This window comes from Haemorhous mexicanus, chromosome 9 (assembly GCF_027477595.1).
Source record: "Haemorhous mexicanus isolate bHaeMex1 chromosome 9, bHaeMex1.pri, whole genome shotgun sequence".
NCBI lineage: Eukaryota > Metazoa > Chordata > Aves > Passeriformes > Fringillidae > Haemorhous > Haemorhous mexicanus.
The window spans coordinates 28,811,895-28,828,992 of NC_082349.1; the positions used below are offsets into that span (position 1 = coordinate 28,811,895).

Sequence of the window (17,098 nt, forward strand, 5' to 3'; positions counted from 1 at the left end):
CCCCATGTTAACCCTGATATGCCACCTTACAGCCCTTCCCTGCACAGTCATGGGAGAAATCCTCTCTCGGGTGAGGCTCAGCTGAGCAGAGCTGTGCTGTGGATCTGAGGGAATCCCTTTGCTATCCAGGGAGCAGAGCTGGAGCTGGAGCTGTGCTGAAGGGACTCCGGCATTGATGAGCCACTGTCCAGCAGACCTGTGTGTCTGGGATCATCTGTGCTGTCCAAGTCCTGGAAAGCTTCCCTAGAAATGGCAGCAGGAAAGCATAAAGAACACACTTTACACAGTTTGTGCTGGATTTGGCAGCACAAAACTCAGGGCAGGTTAAACTCGTGGAGTTGAGTTACTACAGAAAGCCAAGGCGCTTGCAGAGCTCAGACCACCTGTGTTGAACACTCTGCCCTGGCCATTAAACCCGCGTCTAGACGAGGCCACGGGGCCGGGCTGTGCTGCTGTTCAGAGCGACGGAGCAAACCACATCCTCACGTCCTGGCGCTGCAGGAAACTGGAATAACACCGGCGATATGAAAATAGCGTGTGAACAGCTCAGACCTCCCACCGCTCTGGAGCCCTTCCTTTCAACCTTCGCTCCGCCGTCCAAAACACTCCCGTGAAATCTCTCCCCGGAGTCGCTTTAGGCCGCAGCGCGGAGAGCAATTCAATCTAATGGCATTAAATGGATCCCCTCAGGCTGCAGTGTCAGACCACCTGCCTCGCTCGCACCCTGCGGCCCGGACCGGAGCGGGGCACGGGGAGGGCAAGGACGTTTAAAAATGTCTTTTAAAAAGGACACTGTGAGGCAGCAGCGTGTCCAAAGAACGGGAACAAGGCTCATGAGGGTCTACAGAACACCCTGTGAGGAGCGGCTGCGGGAGCTGGGCGTGTGGAGCTCGGAGGAGCTCAGGGAGCTCATCGCTAACCTCTGGACAGGAGGCTACAGCCAGCTGGGCTCGGTCTGTTCTGCCGGGCCTGCAGTGGGAGAACGAGGGGAAATGGCCTAGCTGAGACAGGGGAGCTCAGATTAGATATGAGGGAAAAAAATAAAAATCACAGTCAGGGCGGTCAGGCATTGGACCAGGCTGCCCAGGGAGGTGCTGGAGTCACCATCCCCGGCGGTGTTTAGGAGGAGTCCGGACCTGGCGCTGGGTTTAGCGGTTCCAGGGGCGCTGCTGAAAGCACGGCTACACTGTTCATCCCACAGGCTTCCTCCAGCCCCGGCGGTTCCACGGCTCCCGCTCCTGAGGGGGCTCGGAGGTAGCCGCGCTCTCACCCAACATGGCGGCCGGCGCTGGGCGGGCCGCGCCCCCGCGCGCTGAGGGCGCTGCGGCCGCCGGGCGGCAGGGGGCGCGCGAGGCGGGCGGCGCTGCCGGGCAGGCCGGCCGGGCGGAAGGACGGACAGACAGACAGACGGAGCGGCCGGCGGGGCCCAGCGGCACCGGAGCCCCGGCCCGGCGGGGACAGGTGAACGGGGACGGGCGGGCCGAGGGTGAAGGCTGCCGTGGGGTCTGACGGGCGGGCCGGGCCCTGCCAGCCCCGCTGGGAACGCAGTGCCGCCCCCCGGGCCGGGCTGTGACCCGCGGGCAGCGGGCGAAGCTCCCGCAGTGGCGGCCCTGGCTGTGCTGTTCGGCAGCCGGCGTTACCCGGGGCTCCCGTGTGTTAAAACCGCGCTCTGCTCGGTGCCCGGGGTCGGAGCGGCCTTGGGGGGAGCGCGGTAGAGCCGGGCTTCCTTCCCAGGGGCTGCTGATGGCCCCTGCCTGCCAGGGGCCGCTTGTGCGGGTGCCGGGCGGGCACTGGGAGGTGTCGTCTTGGGAGACTTCTGCCGTCGGGAGCAAAGCCCCCGCACCGCTGAGAGCCCTTCCCGGAGGCTCTGCTGGCCTGGGAGCTGGCGGGCAGGGCGCCTGGAAAGCCGGGAACAGCCGCTCTGTGAGCTGGTGTGTGTTTCAGGTGAATGCTCTGTATGCGGCTGTCATTCACTCCGCACGGAAGCTAAATGGGAATTCCGCCTCTTTCTGGTAGCGAATCCACATTGTCCTTTACTACCAATCCCTCTGGCTTTCCCTGCCGGGCTCCTGTCTCTTCCAGGGTGTTCTGTGTCTTACTTCTGACTTTCACGTTTACAATCTGTTAAAAATAAGATACAAAAGGGTTAATGCTCTTAACTCATAGTTGCGTGAGTAATGGTTTGTTTTGGCTCCGGAGAGCCGCACCTGGGCACAGACCTTTGCAGATGCTTTTGCCAGCTGGAGTTTCAATAGCCATTAAAAAAGCTGGAAGGCTGGGGGTGCCACAGGCGGCTCCGTGTTTGATCCGGAGAGGAGCTTCCCTGGAGAGGGGCGGTGTGTTTGCAGCTGGCTGTTGTACAGCAGGTCTCAGCTACATCCCAGGCGTGAGGATGACTCTGGTGTTGCAATATTCAGCATGAGAAGAGCATGGAACTGTTGGAGCAAGTCCATGGTAGACCATGAGGTTGATAAGGGAACTGGGGCACCTGCCCTGTGGCTGGTAGAGTCGGGGTTGTTCTGCCTGGAGGAGGTTGCATGGAGACCTCACAGAAGCCTTCCAGTATCTGAAGGGGCTACGGGGAAGCTGGAGAGGGACTCTTCATCAGGAAATGTGACAGGACAAGGTGGGAATGGCTGCAAATGGAACCTGGGGAAAATTAGGTGAGGTGTGTGGAAGAAATTCTTCCCTGTGAGGGTGGGGAGGCCCTGGCACAGGTTGCCCAGGGAAGCTGTGGCTGCCCCATCCCTGGAAGTGCCCAGAGCCAGGCTGGATGGGGCTTGGAGCAACCTGGGATAGTGGAAGGTGTCCCTGCCCATATCAGGGGAGTGGAATGAGATGAGCTTTTAAAGTCTTTTCCAACCCACACCGTTCTGTTCCTGTGTGTGTGTGTGTCTCTGCAGCCAAATATGTCCACGTGCACTTGGAGGAACCTGAGGCATCAGGTTAGCCCAGATACTTTCAGGTGTCCTGAGTGAGAAATCATTGAGGTAGAATAACTAAATGAGGCACAGCTGGGAAGAGCAGAATGCAGAGAAATGCCCTGGCTGTGCCCAGGAGCAGCAGCTGCTGCCTTGCACACAGGTGAGGAGGATGAGCTGGGGCAGCCGGGGCAGAGCTCCCAGGTTGTGTCTGGAGAGGAGAATGTTCTGCTGGGGGCAGCTTGAACGCTTTTGTGCCAGGGAGCTCACTAAAGAAAAACCAAGTTTAGAGCCATGTGTTATTGCTGCATTGTGTTTCCTTTTCACCTGTCAGCCCCTCTGTGTAGTGCTGGGAAGCTGTAGTTTAGATTTCCATAACTTTCCCTTTATGTCTTAAAGGTCCCATTTAAGGAATCAGTGCTGAAAAGGTGCAGATCCATGCCTGACACCAGAGGGGAGAGAATGAGGAAGCTGCAAGCTCTGTAGTTAATTCAGTTCAGATTTTAGGTGGATCAGGACACAGAATTAATTAAAAGCCCCTCTTCCCCCTCATTTCAGGCTGCAGGGGTTGTTGTACCCTCACTTGGCACTCTCTGGAGGGTTTAAGAGCCAGGGAACTGTAACAGACTTCTGACCTCAGGGCTCCTGGGAGACCTAACTGGAGGCACTGGTGAGGGGCCAGAGCAGCAGCTTGGGTGGAACAGCTGTGCTGGGGAGCTGGGAGACTCCTGTGTTGTTGCCTCCCTGAGCCTCAGGTCATGGCTGGGGACAACCACAATAAAGCAATTCTCCAGTTGCAAAAAATAAAAAGCTTGGGGGTAGGCAATGTCCCCCACCTTCCCTGAAAACTGAGGGTTTGCTCTGTCCCTCTGATTCCTGAGGAAGGTTTGCTGACTTCTGTGTGCAGACAGGTTCAGGTCTCACCCGTGGCCTGTGATCACAAGGCCTGATGACAGAGCATGTGCTGGGTCAGTGTTTTCCAAAAAAGCCTCTGCAATCAGTGTGTTTGTTTTACTGGTTTTGTGTGTGAGGAAACAGCACAGAAATCTGTGTCAGCCTCCTCCTGACAGGCTGTGGGAGGAAGGAAGGTTTGGCAGGCAGAAGGAATATTTGTCACATGGAGAGAAGGTAATCAAGGGGGAAAACATCCTCCTGATGGAGGGTACCTGGCTGTAGGTAACCTCCTGAAATCCGGCTTGTAACCCTTCCTCCTTCACTGAATTCTTCTCTGGCTTGGAGAGTTGAGGAATGGTGTTTTTAAGAAGGCCAGGGGCTCCTTGTGGAGTGGCAGTCACACTTCCTAACTGCTGGCTGTGCTTGGTGTCAGTTAAACCCTTGGAGTGGGTGTCTGTGTGGCTGGGGTTGTTGGTGGATCCTGCTTTTGGTGGATCTCAGCTCGGCAGCCAAGTCAGGGATGGGCTGTGGGTGCTGCACTGTGTCAGAGCTGCTGGTGATGCTGACACCATGGGTGCCAGTGCAGTCCAAGCCCCACTGCTGAGAGCTGCTCACCTGTTGATCCAAACCCTTTTGTGGACACTGGGTTTCCTTTACAAAGTAAACTTTGGGGATTTCATTCTTGTCCTTAAACTCAAGGGGAGGATACTGGCAGGAGGAGGTTCTTCATGGCTGTTCTGTGCTTTGCAGAAAATGCTCTGAACGTGACCTGGACAGCACCTGCTGGAACTAAACCTGCCCAAAGCAAATCCTCCTCCAGCCAGGGCCTGTTTGTGGTGAGCAGGGCACCTGTGCAAGGGATGGGCTCGGAGAACAGTGCTTTGAAGAGCTACAGCCTGGAGGAGCCGGCCCTGACGCTGCCCAGCGGGAACACCCTCTACCCGGCCGTGCTGCAGGATGGCAAACGCGCCTCCGTGTTCGTGTACAAGAGGGACAGCCAGGAGAAGGTCAACAAAGCTGCCAAGGTACTCCATGTGCCTGGGACACACTGCACAGCTCTCCCTCCTTCTCTTGGCAGGATGGGAATCTGTTAATGGGGTCAAAGCCTTGGGAGTGAGGGCAGGAGGAAAGTGGAAGCCAACCTGGCCATGGGGCAGAAGGGGGTTGGCAGCTGCCGAGGTCGTTGTGTGCTGCATGCTGAGGGCAGCAATGTTCAGGCAATGCAGTGTTCAGACAGCCTTTGCAAGGTGCTGCCTCCTCCTACTGATTCAAGTCAGGGTCTTTCTTGGGTGAAACCCACGCAAAAGACCATATTTATTATGAGTAAGGCTTTTATTCTGTGTAAGATTTTTCTCCATCCAGTGCCAGCAGGGAATTTTCAAGACAGATGGAGACAAGAACATGTAGTGACAGGACAAGGGGAAATGGCTTCAGACTGAGAGAGAGAGTAGGTTTAGATTGGATATAGGGGAAGAAATTCTTCTCTGTGAGGTTGGTGAGGCCCTGGCACAGGTTGCCCACAAAGCTGTGGCTGCCTCTGAATCCTTGGAAGTGTCACAGCCAGGCTGGGCAGGGCTTGGAACAACCTGGGATAGTGGAAGGTGTCCCTGCCCATGGTAGGGGGATGGAACAAGATGGTCTTTATGGTCCTTCCAATCCAGACCATTCTATGATTCTGTTTCATTGTATGATAAAAAATTGTGCAGTCTGAGCAAGGAATTTTGCTGGGTGCTTGGTGAGGAGCAGGGATGGGCTGTCTGAATTCCATGAGACAGCATGGCTAAGGGGGCAGGACTAAGCTGTGCACCTGGAGGAGCTGCCTCAGAGGAGGTCTAACAGACATCTTTGTTCCTGGAAGCACCTGAAAACCTTGCGCCACCCTTGCCTCCTGCGCTTCTTCTCCTGCACCGTGGAAGCCAACGGGATCCACCTGGTCACAGAGCGGGTGAAGCCCCTGGAGATGGTCCTGGAGACACTCTCTGCTGCAGAAATCTGTGCAGGCATCTATGATGTGTTGCTGGCACTCATCTTCCTCCATGACAGGGTAGGTGGCCCTGGCTCTGCTGTGTGACAGGAGAGTGTTGTACCTGGCCTTGTCTGGGTGACTCACTGCTGATTCCTCCCTAAAGGACAGACACGTGCCCCACAGTTCTTGTAGGCTGAAACTGCTAAACTTGCCTGCTTTGGAGGAGAGAGGGTAATTAAAAATGTTGTGGAAATGAGGGAAGAAGCAGTTCTCAGTTCATGGATCTGCTTGTAGTACTTCTTGCTTTAGGGAACTGGGATTGCTTGGCCTTGGTGTTTGTGTACAGCTCATGCCAGAGATTGGTGTCACTGCTGTCCTGTCTGGGCACTGTGTGTTTGCCCAGGACTCCAGGTAAATCCCAGCTCAGACTGTAGCTCTGGGGTTTTGTGTTCACAGTTGGAGAACTTCCCTGGATTTTCAGTTGCATTGCAGGGGCTGTGACAATTAGGGCTTTGTCTGCTCTAAAACCCTGGCCCTCCTGCCTGGCACCTGCTGGTCGCCCACAAAGTCCCAGAGGAGCTGTGTGGTTTTTGGCAGCTTTCCCTCAGCCCCCTGCAGTACCTAATTAGTGCTGATTGAGATTCTACATCTTCATCTATCCCCCAAGTCAGTTACCCTTTATTTGGTTTTTATGTTTTAGGGAAACCTAACACATAACAACGTGTGTTTATCATCCGTGTTTGTGAGTGAGGATGGGCACTGGAAGCTGGGAGGAATGGAAACAGTCTGTAAATTCAGTGAAGCCACCCCAGAGGTAAGAGCCAAGCCAAGTGCACCCTGGATGGCCAGGGGAGGATTCTTGGCCTGTGGAATCTGGCCATCTATGGGGGTGAGGGCCCAAGTCCTTCCACTTAGCTGGATTTGCTATTAAATGTGTTGGCTCACTTCCAACTCTGTCCTGGATCTTTGCTCTGAGGACACTGTTACTATAAACTAAAATGTCCACACAAATTAATTTTCCATTAGCCAAAACACTGCTGCTTTTCTAAGGGACACTGCTGGCTGGAGAGTGAGAAATCTTTGCTCTTCTGGACTGATATAAAAGTTTAAAAAGAGCAGGAAGATTCAGGTTGAAACGAGCCATTAAGGAAAATAATTTAAATGCCTCCTTAGCTTTTCCTAGTGGCGTTTTCACTGCTTGGTAGCAGAAAGAACAATTCCTGTTTTGATTTCTGCTGCCTGCTGTGCAGAGTCAGGCACAGCCTGCCCTGGGTGCCAGCAGAAGGGGCAGGGGCACAGCTGCTGCCACCCCCTAGCCCTGGCTCAGGGGCACAGCCTGCTCTGCTGCTTGTCACCGAGGGGACAGGGAGGCAGCTCATGGCCCCCTCTTGTCCTTGCAGTTCCTCTGTCACGTGAGGTCGGTGCGAGACCAGTCGTGCATCCCCTGCGAGGAGATGGTGAGTGACAGCTCAAGGGCTCCCTGCTGCCAGCAAAGAAAAACCTGGTGGTCAGAAAATACTTTTACATTCATGTTGTATTCCCTCATGCCTAAATGGCATGGAAGTGGCTCTTGGATATTATCTGAGGTTTCCTCTGTTCCTTTTGTCCCTCCTCTGTCCCATCCCTGCTTTGGCAATGGTGTTGGGCACAGGTAATGCTACTTTTCAAACTCTTTGTGTTGCTTCTGAATCACCAAAGTTTTGCAAAAATCAGAGTAGTTGCTGAGAGTGCCCAGATCACTGTATTCCCGTGGTTGTGTAATTTCAGCACAGCCTTTTTCCTACCTGTTAGTCACTTCCTAGCCATTGGGAATCCTTGGAGCTGCTTGTTCTGAAGGAGCACACTTCTGCTCTCTAATTACTGCCTGTTTCCATAGAAATGCTGAAAGCTGTTGACTGCCTGCGTTCATCAGGGAGTTGTTTCATCATGATGGAGTTGCTCCTTTGGGTTATAAATTCCCCAGTGGAGGTTTTTTTAGCATAATATTTTTTAGCATAATATTCTACTTGTAGGGTACACAGTGGAGCTTTGGTGCTATAAAAAGATCTAGAGAGTGTATATGGTGGGGTGGGGGAATAAAGACTTATAGAAAACACTACATATTTCATAAGCTCCTGCCTTGCTGGGTTTTTTTCTTTTTTTGTTTTTTTTTGTTTTGTTTTGTTTTCAGTCTGCAGACTTCAAAATCCTGCCCAGCAGCTACGGGCATGCGAGGGACGCCTACGCATTTGGGACAACAGTTGAGAATCTCCTGACAGTTCTCAATGATCAGGGTGAGAATGACACTGGTTTGTTTTGCTGGTGACAGGCCCTGTGCTTCACTCCTTGGGTGGTTGAACATTCCACCTTGCTCTGCAGCTGGCAGGAGTGCTGTGGGCTCAGTGGCCAGTGTTGTTCCTTGTCTGCAGACTTTTTTCCTGTGTTCCCCTTTTCCTGTGGGGAAGTGATCAGGTGTGGCTGGAGGTCACCAGCCCATGTGACACGAGCACTCCCAAACCTGCTCTGGTCCTGCCAAGGGTTTTGGATGTGGCAAGTGGGTCTTGAGAGCCACAGCTGAGCAGGGGCTGCCACTTCCAGCAGAGAGGCAGCAGGAAGTTTCTTGGGAGAACAGTAGCACTCCTTGGAGGCCCAGTAGCCAGGCAGGTTAGGAAGGGAAATGGAAATGCTATTTTCCCCTTCCTTTTGCACTTTTGCTAAAAATAACTTTTGAGGGGGGTGGAGGAGTCCTGAATGTATCTTGTTCAGTGTGGAGAGAGAAATCTAACTGTAGGTGCTCTGGATTTCAGTTTCAGCAGATATTCTCTCCAGCTTTCAGCAAACCTTGCACTGTACACTGCTGAATCCAGACCCAAAGTGTCGCCCACCACTGTCCAGCCTATTGTCTCACCAGTTCTTCAGGTAAGGACAGGAATATCAGGCCTCTCTTGATACGGCTTTGAAGGTGGGATGGGAGTGCAGACTTAATCCCTGCATCTTGCAGGGATCTTTGACAAAGAGGTTCTTTGAATTAGGAAGGTGTTACCAGCTCTCCCAAAGAGGTGCTGAGCAGCAGCCTTCAGCTGTCACCTCCTTGCTGGCACTCTTGATCCACCAGCATTTGACTTGGGTCCCTCTGTCTGTTTTCTCTGCTAAAGGAGTGGTGGGGGGGGGTTTCGGTCTCTTCACAGTGGGTGGTTTAAGCATCAATGATTACACTTGACAGCTTTTGGTTTTGTGCTTAGGAATGATTTTCTGGAAGTTGTGAATTTTCTGAAGACCTTAACGCTAAAGTCTGAGGAGGAGAAAACTGAATTTTTCAAGTAAGTGAAGGAACTGTAATGTGGAAACTTCTTATTTCAAAATGATAAAGCTCACTTCTGCAAATGGTTTGTGGGGGGACCTGGGAAGGCTTCTGGCCAGAGGTGCTTCCTCAGGTGGCAGATTTGGTGGCTTTGGCAGAACCTTGTTCACTCTGTAACACTTTGGGTACTCCAGCCAAAGTAAGAGCCCTGTCAAAGAGGAAACCCCCCACCTCTCATTTCCCAATTCCTTGTGACTGGTTTGGTGTTTGGGAGGAGCAGTCCCTGCTAGACTCTGCAGCATCCTCATGCTCCCCAGCCTCCAGAGGGATGCAGCTGCCAATGAGAGAGTTTGCAGTAAGACTTGCTGGGTGAATAAATCATGTGGTGCCAAGAATAAAGCTGTTGCCTGTAATGGATGTCTCAGCTGCAGTAGTGGAACATCTTGCAGTAAATCCCACTGTTGTGGTCCCCAAGAATTTTTCTGTCAGGGAATTTTCTGTGTAATCATGGCATTATCTAGGCCTGAAACGGGAGGAGCTGATTTTTTCTTTTTCCATATAAAATAGCCTTGGTGTTCTCAGAGAGCTGTTTTCCTGCCTATTTTATCCATCAGTTATTTTTAATTAATTTGAGGTTTAAGTGGAGAACTAAGAGGAGAATGGGGATTCTTAGCAGGAACATTCAGAGTGTTTCTCACTATCTCTGTGTCAGCAGAGTTTACTGAGGGAGGGGATGAACACTTTGCTAAAGACTGGGGAATGCTGCCCTTTCATCTGGCAGAGGTGCCTTCACAGTATGTGCACCCTCTCTTGGTCTCCTCCAAGCACAGAGAGAAAGCAGTAAGTGATAGTTAATATTTTAAAAATGAAAATGTGACAGACAAGAGCAGTTGCACAAAATTAAACTCTGATAAACCCAATCTGTTGGCCTCATTAGATGGAAGTGGTTTCAAAATTGGATTCCCTTTGTGCAAGGGAAACTTCCCTTGTGTGGTAGGTAGAACAGCCTTTTCCAAAGCAGCAGGAAAATCCTTGCAATGGACCAGGGTGTGGAGTGAGAGGAGAACTCTCTGCTGCAGTTCTGACTGTAGCTCTTCACAGGAGATGCCAGCAGCTCTGAGGCAGTTTGATGCCCCAGCAGCTTCCTGTGCCAGCTGGATGTGCTTGTGCCAGCCCGTGATCCGGGTGTGGGGTGTTACAGGATGTGGTTCTGGCTCCTGGTTTGTGCTGTCTTTGCCTCAGGCAGGAGCAGAGGCTTCTCTCTGTAGGTCAGAGTGCAGACAGAGGAAGAGGCTGCAGTGGGACACTGGCTCTAGATGAGTCAGACACAAAAAGGGGAAAGTGATATTAAGGGAAGCAGGCATAAATGCATGGAAGGCTGCCTTGATATTAATTGCTGTCTCCTGGAATGCAGATTCCTGCTGGACAGGGTGGCTGGCTTGTCAGAGGAGCTGATAGCATCACGGCTGGTGCCTCTCCTGCTCAATCAGCTCGTGTTTGCAGAACCTGTAGCTGTCAAGAGTTTTCTTCCTCATCTGCTGGGCCCAAAGAAAGGTGACCTTTAAATACTTCCTCATCACAATTATTCCTGACAAGTTTGGAATGAATTCAGAGCAGTTGTTTCATTGGGTCAAGGGAATAGTGGTGTTTCCCTAAGCAGAACAAATGCTGTAAGAGACAGAACTGGACAGGACAATTATCTGTGCTTCCTCCTTTGCACTGCTCTGCTGATGCTGGGAGGAGAATTAGCGACGATCCTGGTGTCACCACTCAGTAGCTTCTGGGTGAGCTGTCTCTGGTGGGTGAAGCAGCCTTTTCCCATCCTCACCTCTGTTCCCTAGAGCAAAGTGGGGAGAGCCAGACCAGCTGCCTGCTGTCACCAGCCCTGTTCCAGGCCCACGTGATCCCTGTGCTGCTGAAGCTCTTTGAGGTGCACGAGGAGCACGTGAGGATGGTGCTGCTGTCTCACATCCACGCCTACGCCGAGCTGTTCTCTCGGGAGGAGCTGAAGAACATCATACTGCCACAGGTCAGGGGCAGCACAGGGGGTGCTGCATCCTGGAATATGGGGGTGGGACAGACAGACACCAGAGATCTCTGCAGCCAGGTCATGGAACTTGTGGGTTATTGCACAGGGCCTGGGAGCTGCCAGCCACAGCTCAGAGCAGGCCTGAGAGAAGTAAAGAGAGAGAAGGCAAGAATGTGGTAAAGAGGATGAGAGAGTGAGGAAGAGTAAAAGAGAGAGAAGTTCCCGTTACAATACCATAAATCTTCTTCTGTGCTGAATGTTCTAATTCTCACTAACCAATCTAAGATACAAATCCTATAGCATGTACATACAGCCTGTAAGAATCATTACATTACCATACTGTGTTACATTTTAAACCCTAAAAACTCCTCTTTGGACCCCTACTGCCAAGCCAGCAGAGTCTGCTCTGACCCTTGGAGCTGCCTGCAAGCAGAGGGTATTGTTTCATCAAAAGGGAATTACCTTCAGCCAGCCATACCATTGTTTTCCAGTTGTTCAGTAACTAAGGTATCTCAGAGCTTGCTTTCATTTCAATCTCGCTTATAGTTTTTATATTCTCAAAATCTTTTGCCAGGCAATCGTATTTATAAGGCTTTCCTGTTTCATCTTCCCCAACATATGGGACTTCACAGAATCACTGAATGGTTTGGGTTGGAAGGGACTCCAAGGACCATCTAATCTAATCTAATCTAACCCTCTGCCATGGGCAGGGACACCTTCCACTAGAGCAGGTTGCTCAGAGCCCCATTCACCCACTAGGATCAGCCACCCTACTTAATTGGTAGCACAAAGTGGAAGGCTGATTTTATGCTAGGAAACAACATCCAGTCTCTAGTAAGAGCTGTAGGGGATTAGAAATGAGATGTGCTGTAAAAGTAGCACTTGAGGAGGCAAGCAGTGCAAAACTCGAGTTTTCTGCTGTGCTGACATCAGTGTGTTGTTGGTGCAGGTGTTGCTGGGCCTGAGGGACACCAGTGACTCCATCGTGGCCATAACCCTGCACAGCCTGGCTGTCCTCGTCTCCCTGCTTGGGCCTGAAGTGGTTGTGGGTGGAGAAAGAACAAAGATCTTCAAAAGCTCTGCACCAAGTTTCATGAAAACTGCTGATCTCTCCCCAGAAGGTAAAAGATACAGTCAGAGTGTTCTTGGGATGCTCACCTGTTCTGTCCAAGCAGCATAGGCTGAATTTCTTGGATTATTAATCTGTTCCTGGTGACAGGTTAATTGCAAAAAAAAAGCTAATTTGCAGCCAAACTTGGATTTTAAGTTAGGGGCTATTAGCAGATACCAGAGTTGATATCAGAAGAGTAGTTACATAAAAGTATTTTAAATACACCAAAATATATTGGGAAGAAGTGAAACCTCTTCTTCAGTTAAGAGTAACGTATGTGTGTGTGTGTCTTTTGTGGAAAAACTGTGTTTGCTTTCTGAAGGACTTATATAGGCAGTTATTTAATATTCCCTCTGTCCTTTCTGTTCTTAAAACCAGTAAATCTCACATTCTTCCCCCAATTTCTATTCATAGATTGGAAAAGGAATACGAACTTCCCTATTTTATCAGCTCTCTGGAGGCTTTTCAGCTAATGCAAGTGAAGACAGTAGCCCCTGCACCTGCTAGATAACTTGGAACCAAGTGTGCTAAGGGAAAGCTTCTCTGGATATTGAAACTAAGAATGTTTATAACAAGGGAAAAGTCAGCATCTGTGCAACTTTAGATGTAGAGATACCAAATGCAATACATGACAGATCAGTTTAAGTGCTTGCTTCCTGTTTATGTGTGTACTGGCAGCTACCACCCTTCATTAAAATCTGTGGATGGCTCACTGCATTAGTTTCTTTACATTATTTATTTTGGTAGACTGTAGTAAATAAACCACTTTGGATCACAGGCTGAAACCAGGTTTATTTTTCAGAATATACTTAAAATTAGATCTGATTTAACTACTGATAAACAACAGAAACCCCCCCTTTGTCCTCAACAGTGAGCGATGATCTGCCAAAAGCAGCACAGGAGGCTGAGCATATGATGCTTAACGAGCTGTTTGCTCAAGCCTTTCAAAGGATGTGTCCTTAATGAAGGGCACTGGGGGAGGGGATGTTCCTTGCAGTCCTTTCCCATGGGCCACACGTGTGTCTGGTGGCACTGGTGATCCCTAGCCTAGGCAGGCACAGCTGGCTGGGAACACACATGAGCCCTGTGGAAGGAAGTGGCCCAAAATGTGCCATTTAGAAGTGGTGGCAACAGAGTCCCACACAGCTGAGGCTGGTAAAACATCACCAGTACTGATCATACCCTGCAGTGCCCAAAAATGACCTGCAACCACGTGCTTGCCAAGCTGGCATCACTGAGCCAGGGAAATACACCTGCCTTGGGCAGCCCTAAAGCATGGCCTCGACTGCCCACCACCCACCTCACCTCAGGCTGGGATATGAGGGCAGCTGGCAGTCAGCCTTCAGAGTAGAGACTCTCATTCCAGGAAGCTGCTGAGCCCATGCCCAGGCATGGAAAGGGCTTTGTGCAGTGTCATGAGTTATGCTTGGAATTGCTGTGAGTGAGTGCAGTGCTTTTGTATAAGGCAGGTACCAGGGGATTTGTGATGCAGTTGGGATTTTGGATCCAGCCAGGTGGCAAACAGCATTTTTGAAGCATCTGCTCTGATCCTAATTAGTTTATTCATGGTGTGTTTCTTGAAAGAACATCTCAGTGAAAGCTGACCATGTACAGTTGCCATAACTTTGTACTGACACAAGCTGCAGGCAGCAGGAACAGAGGAGTATTGCATTCTATAGGGATCAGGAGGTGCAGCTGTTGGATTGCTGTGCCAGGCCTCAGTGTTGTTCAAAAAGAACATTTCAGCGCTGCAGGCAGTTCAGCTCAGACTGACAGCACACCTTGTGCACTTGTGTCCTTTCTTTTGCTTTATCCTGGCAGGCTCCCCCAGTCACAGAGTGATCAGTCAGAGAAACCAAACCTCTCAGCCCCTGAAGAGCAGTCCCAGCTCGTTCCCCAGCTCTGGCAAAAAGCTTCCTGTGCAACAGGACAATCCCCTGGCTTCACAGACAGGTAAAACGTGCCCTAGTGCTTCCTTTCAGAAATCCAGTGTTCACCATGGAAGTGTTGCTTGAAAAGATGTGCCTTTTCCCCCCATGTGCTGATCTGAAAGTCAGTGAACCACAGAAGGCAACAGTGAAGGAGGGGGAGTGTGATCCTTAATATCCTAGGGAAAAGCTCTTTGGGAAGCTGACATACTGGGTGCCTGGACTTGAATTTGTTTTGTTATGGCAGATTCTGTGCTGTGCTTTCACCCCTCACAGCTCAGCAGATACTCTGCATTTACAGGGCAGCTCATTCTGACAGAGCTGATTCTGTTTCCTTCCATGGCCTTTTCTCAGTCACCTCGAGCTTATCAGCACTCAGCTTGTATTGCCCCGGGGCTCTGAGGTGCATTCCCTCCTTTGCAAGCAGGAAGGTGTCCCTGCTTTCTAATCCAAAAGGATTTCTTTCCAATCAATTACTGGCTTGTTCCCATGCCAGGTGGTGCCTGTAATGTCAAAACGTTTTAGACATAACTCCAACTCTGCCTGCACTTGCTCTCTTTAAATGGGTAGGTAACACCTTTGTCTTCCACAGGTGAGCAAGGCACTCAGCCCCCCCTGAATGGAATTCCTGGAAGCATTAATACACTGGGGAGCAGCAGGAGCTCTTTGACTACCTCGGAAAAGCCAGCAGAGGAGTGGCCAGACTGGAGTGAGCCGGAGGAGACAGACCCTGAGAAAACTGTGAACATTCAGATCCAGCCCCGGGAGCTGCAGGGCAGCACGGGACCTTATTTTGCTGATCATGATGTAGATGAGAAGCCTTGGGATGACTTTGAACCCAGGAGCCCCAGTCATAAACTGTCCTCAGGAAACTGCCCCACTGTGACACAGGCTGATGCAGCTGAAAGGCCTCTGCCAGGTACCCAGCAACTGAGCAAAGAATTCAAAAGCCTCAGACTGAGTCCCCCCACAAAGCCTTGCCCTGGGAACAGCTGGAGCAATGACAAGTGGGACCACGAGGAACAACTGGGAGAAACTGTGTTGCCAAAAACCTTTCAGGAAAGGCTGAAGTCTTCATCAGAGTCTGGCCTGGGAGAAGAATTCACAATCAAAGTGAAGAGGAAACTGGTGCAAGACCCAGAGCTGGACTGGTTTGCTGACATGATCCCAGACATTAAACCTTCTTCCTCCCTCTTGATTTTACCTGAGGCAAGGACAGAAGCAGTTATTCCCACTCACTCAGGTGGGGTATCCAGCAGAGAAGGGGCTTCCCAGACTGTGCTGTTTTCATCCAAATTTGCAGCAGCTGATGTGATTGAGGTAAGAGGCTGGAGGTTTAGGTGACTGCAGCCCTGAGAGGCTCCTCAGCACACAGCATCTTAGCAGGCACTAGGTACTGCAGTGGGCACTTGATAGAGCAAAGAGAGCTCTGTTAGGGAACAGGGAATGGACTCCATTTGTACACTACTACAAGTACTAAGGAGTTTTAGCTCCAGCTTTTACTCTGTACTGCTGTATCCTGGAATCCTGTGATCTGTTAAGGAGAGTTTTGGTTTGTCAAGACAGGTAAAACAAGGCTGGATCCTGGCTGCTGAACAGACAAGGTCCCATCCACAAACAGAAGGGGCTTTCAGGCACAGAGAGTGCTCAGGACTGAAGTGTTTTTCCTGACTCTTTAGCAAAACATAATAGCATTATAATTTAAGGTCCAGAAAACCTGAACCTCTGGATTACAGAGTAAAGATTTTTTGGGTGTGTTGTTTTCATGAAAGAATAGCTGAAACATTTCTCTATTTCAGAGATGGGGTGGGGGGGGGAATCACAAAACTGGAGTTTCTTTAAGCAGATAAATCCCTGTAGCCCAATCAGGGAGACTCCAAAGACCATTGCTGTTTCCTAGGAGGGGAAGGCAGCATTCCCACTTGAACATGTAACTCCCTTAGGGAACAGGTGTTGACTTCAAGTTGTTTTGCTCATTCAGCCTCAAGAGAGCTACCCCAGGGCCAGCAGGGAGCATGGGGAGAGGAGCCTGGGCTGTAAACTGAAGTTGTTTATGACATTTGAAAGTGGCACAGTGTCCTGTGGCTGTCATGACCCCAACCCCATTTTAGGAAAAGGCAGTGAGCTTTGTGTCAGTGAGAAGGGGAGATCAAACAGTGTAATACAACAAGAAAACAGCTCTTTCCTAGGGGAAAGATACCATCTACTGTATGGCATCCTTTTTTTAATGGAGAGTGGGTTTGATAAAAAAAGTAAAAAAAAAAAAAAAAGACTCCCTGTTAAGTCTGTTTTTGAACTACAAGAGGAATCACCTTAAAGACAAAGTTCTTTAAGACCAGAAGCTGCAAATACTGACTTTTCATTTCTGGGCTTTTGGCCTTGTGGATGGATGCTCTGCCATCCCAAGCCACACAAGGCTCCTGCCTGGCTCCTGGGCCTGTGCTAAGCACACAAGTACATTCCCCATCCCTTAATCTTGATAATTTTATGTGATTCTAGGCTGAAGCTACAGGCTGGGGTGAAGAAGAGGAGTTGAACTGGGAAGATGATACAAACTGGTAACAGTTCTGAAGGAGACCAAGGTGATTTATGGTGTGTGGGATCCTGTGACAGGAGTTGCTGCTTCCCCAGTACAATGGATAAAGTACCTCAGCGCTGCTTTAGCCACAAGGCAGGCACTTGCTGCACAGCCACAAGATCCTGTGGGGCCTGAGCTCTTGCCAGGGATGCTCCTTCCCAGTCTGTGCCAAAAGCTGCAGGGGTGAGCCTGCACTCCAGCAATATGCCCAGCTGTGGTGCTGCCCCTGCTCCCAGAGAGAGGACAGTGTGATGGTGGTGATGGTGCTGATGTGCTACGGCAGGCCAAGAGTGGTGGAGGAGATTGATCCAGAACTCACCCCTTCCCTGGAAAACTGCTGACAATAAATCAAAGTCACACTGAGTTTCTTGGTTAATGTGCCTTTTTCCTT

General features: G+C 50.7%; 1 protein-coding gene across 5 annotated transcripts; it reads left to right on the forward strand.

The window, feature by feature from the left end:
• Nucleotides 1-1,364: 1,364 nt before the first annotated feature.
• SCYL3 (SCY1 like pseudokinase 3) lies at nt 1,365-17,070 on the forward strand. 5 transcript variants are annotated; one of them, XM_059854708.1, is made up of 14 exons: nt 1,365-1,461; nt 4,566-4,840; nt 5,674-5,859; nt 6,482-6,595; nt 7,182-7,238; nt 7,952-8,054; nt 8,568-8,679; nt 9,003-9,080; nt 10,476-10,615; nt 10,903-11,090; nt 12,040-12,211; nt 14,023-14,154; nt 14,722-15,449; nt 16,629-17,070. In XM_059854708.1, exons 2-14 carry the CDS (start codon nt 4,676-4,678, stop codon nt 16,689-16,691), a joined length of 2,238 nt encoding a protein of 745 aa, XP_059710691.1. In that variant the 5' UTR covers nt 1,365-1,461; nt 4,566-4,675; the 3' UTR covers nt 16,692-17,070. The 5 variants fall into 5 exon arrangements, with proteins under 5 accessions (XP_059710691.1, XP_059710687.1, XP_059710688.1 ...); XM_059854704.1 differs by lacking the exon at nt 1,365-1,461 and adding an exon at nt 2,267-2,626; XM_059854707.1 differs by lacking the exon at nt 1,365-1,461 and adding an exon at nt 2,307-2,663.
• The last annotated feature ends 28 nt before the right edge of the window (nt 17,071-17,098 follow it).

Coding starts and splice junctions, on each gene's coding strand:
- SCYL3 (XM_059854704.1), top strand. CDS start 2,419: ATGAGAAGAGCATGGAACTGTTGGAGCAAGTCCATGGTAGACCATGAG. Junction 4,841..5,673: donor AGGTCAACAAAGCTGCCAAG/GTACTCCATGTG, acceptor TGTTCCTGGAAG/CACCTGAAAACCTTGCGCCA. Junction 12,212..14,022: donor TGCTGATCTCTCCCCAGAAG/GTAAAAGATACA, acceptor TTATCCTGGCAG/GCTCCCCCAGTCACAGAGTG.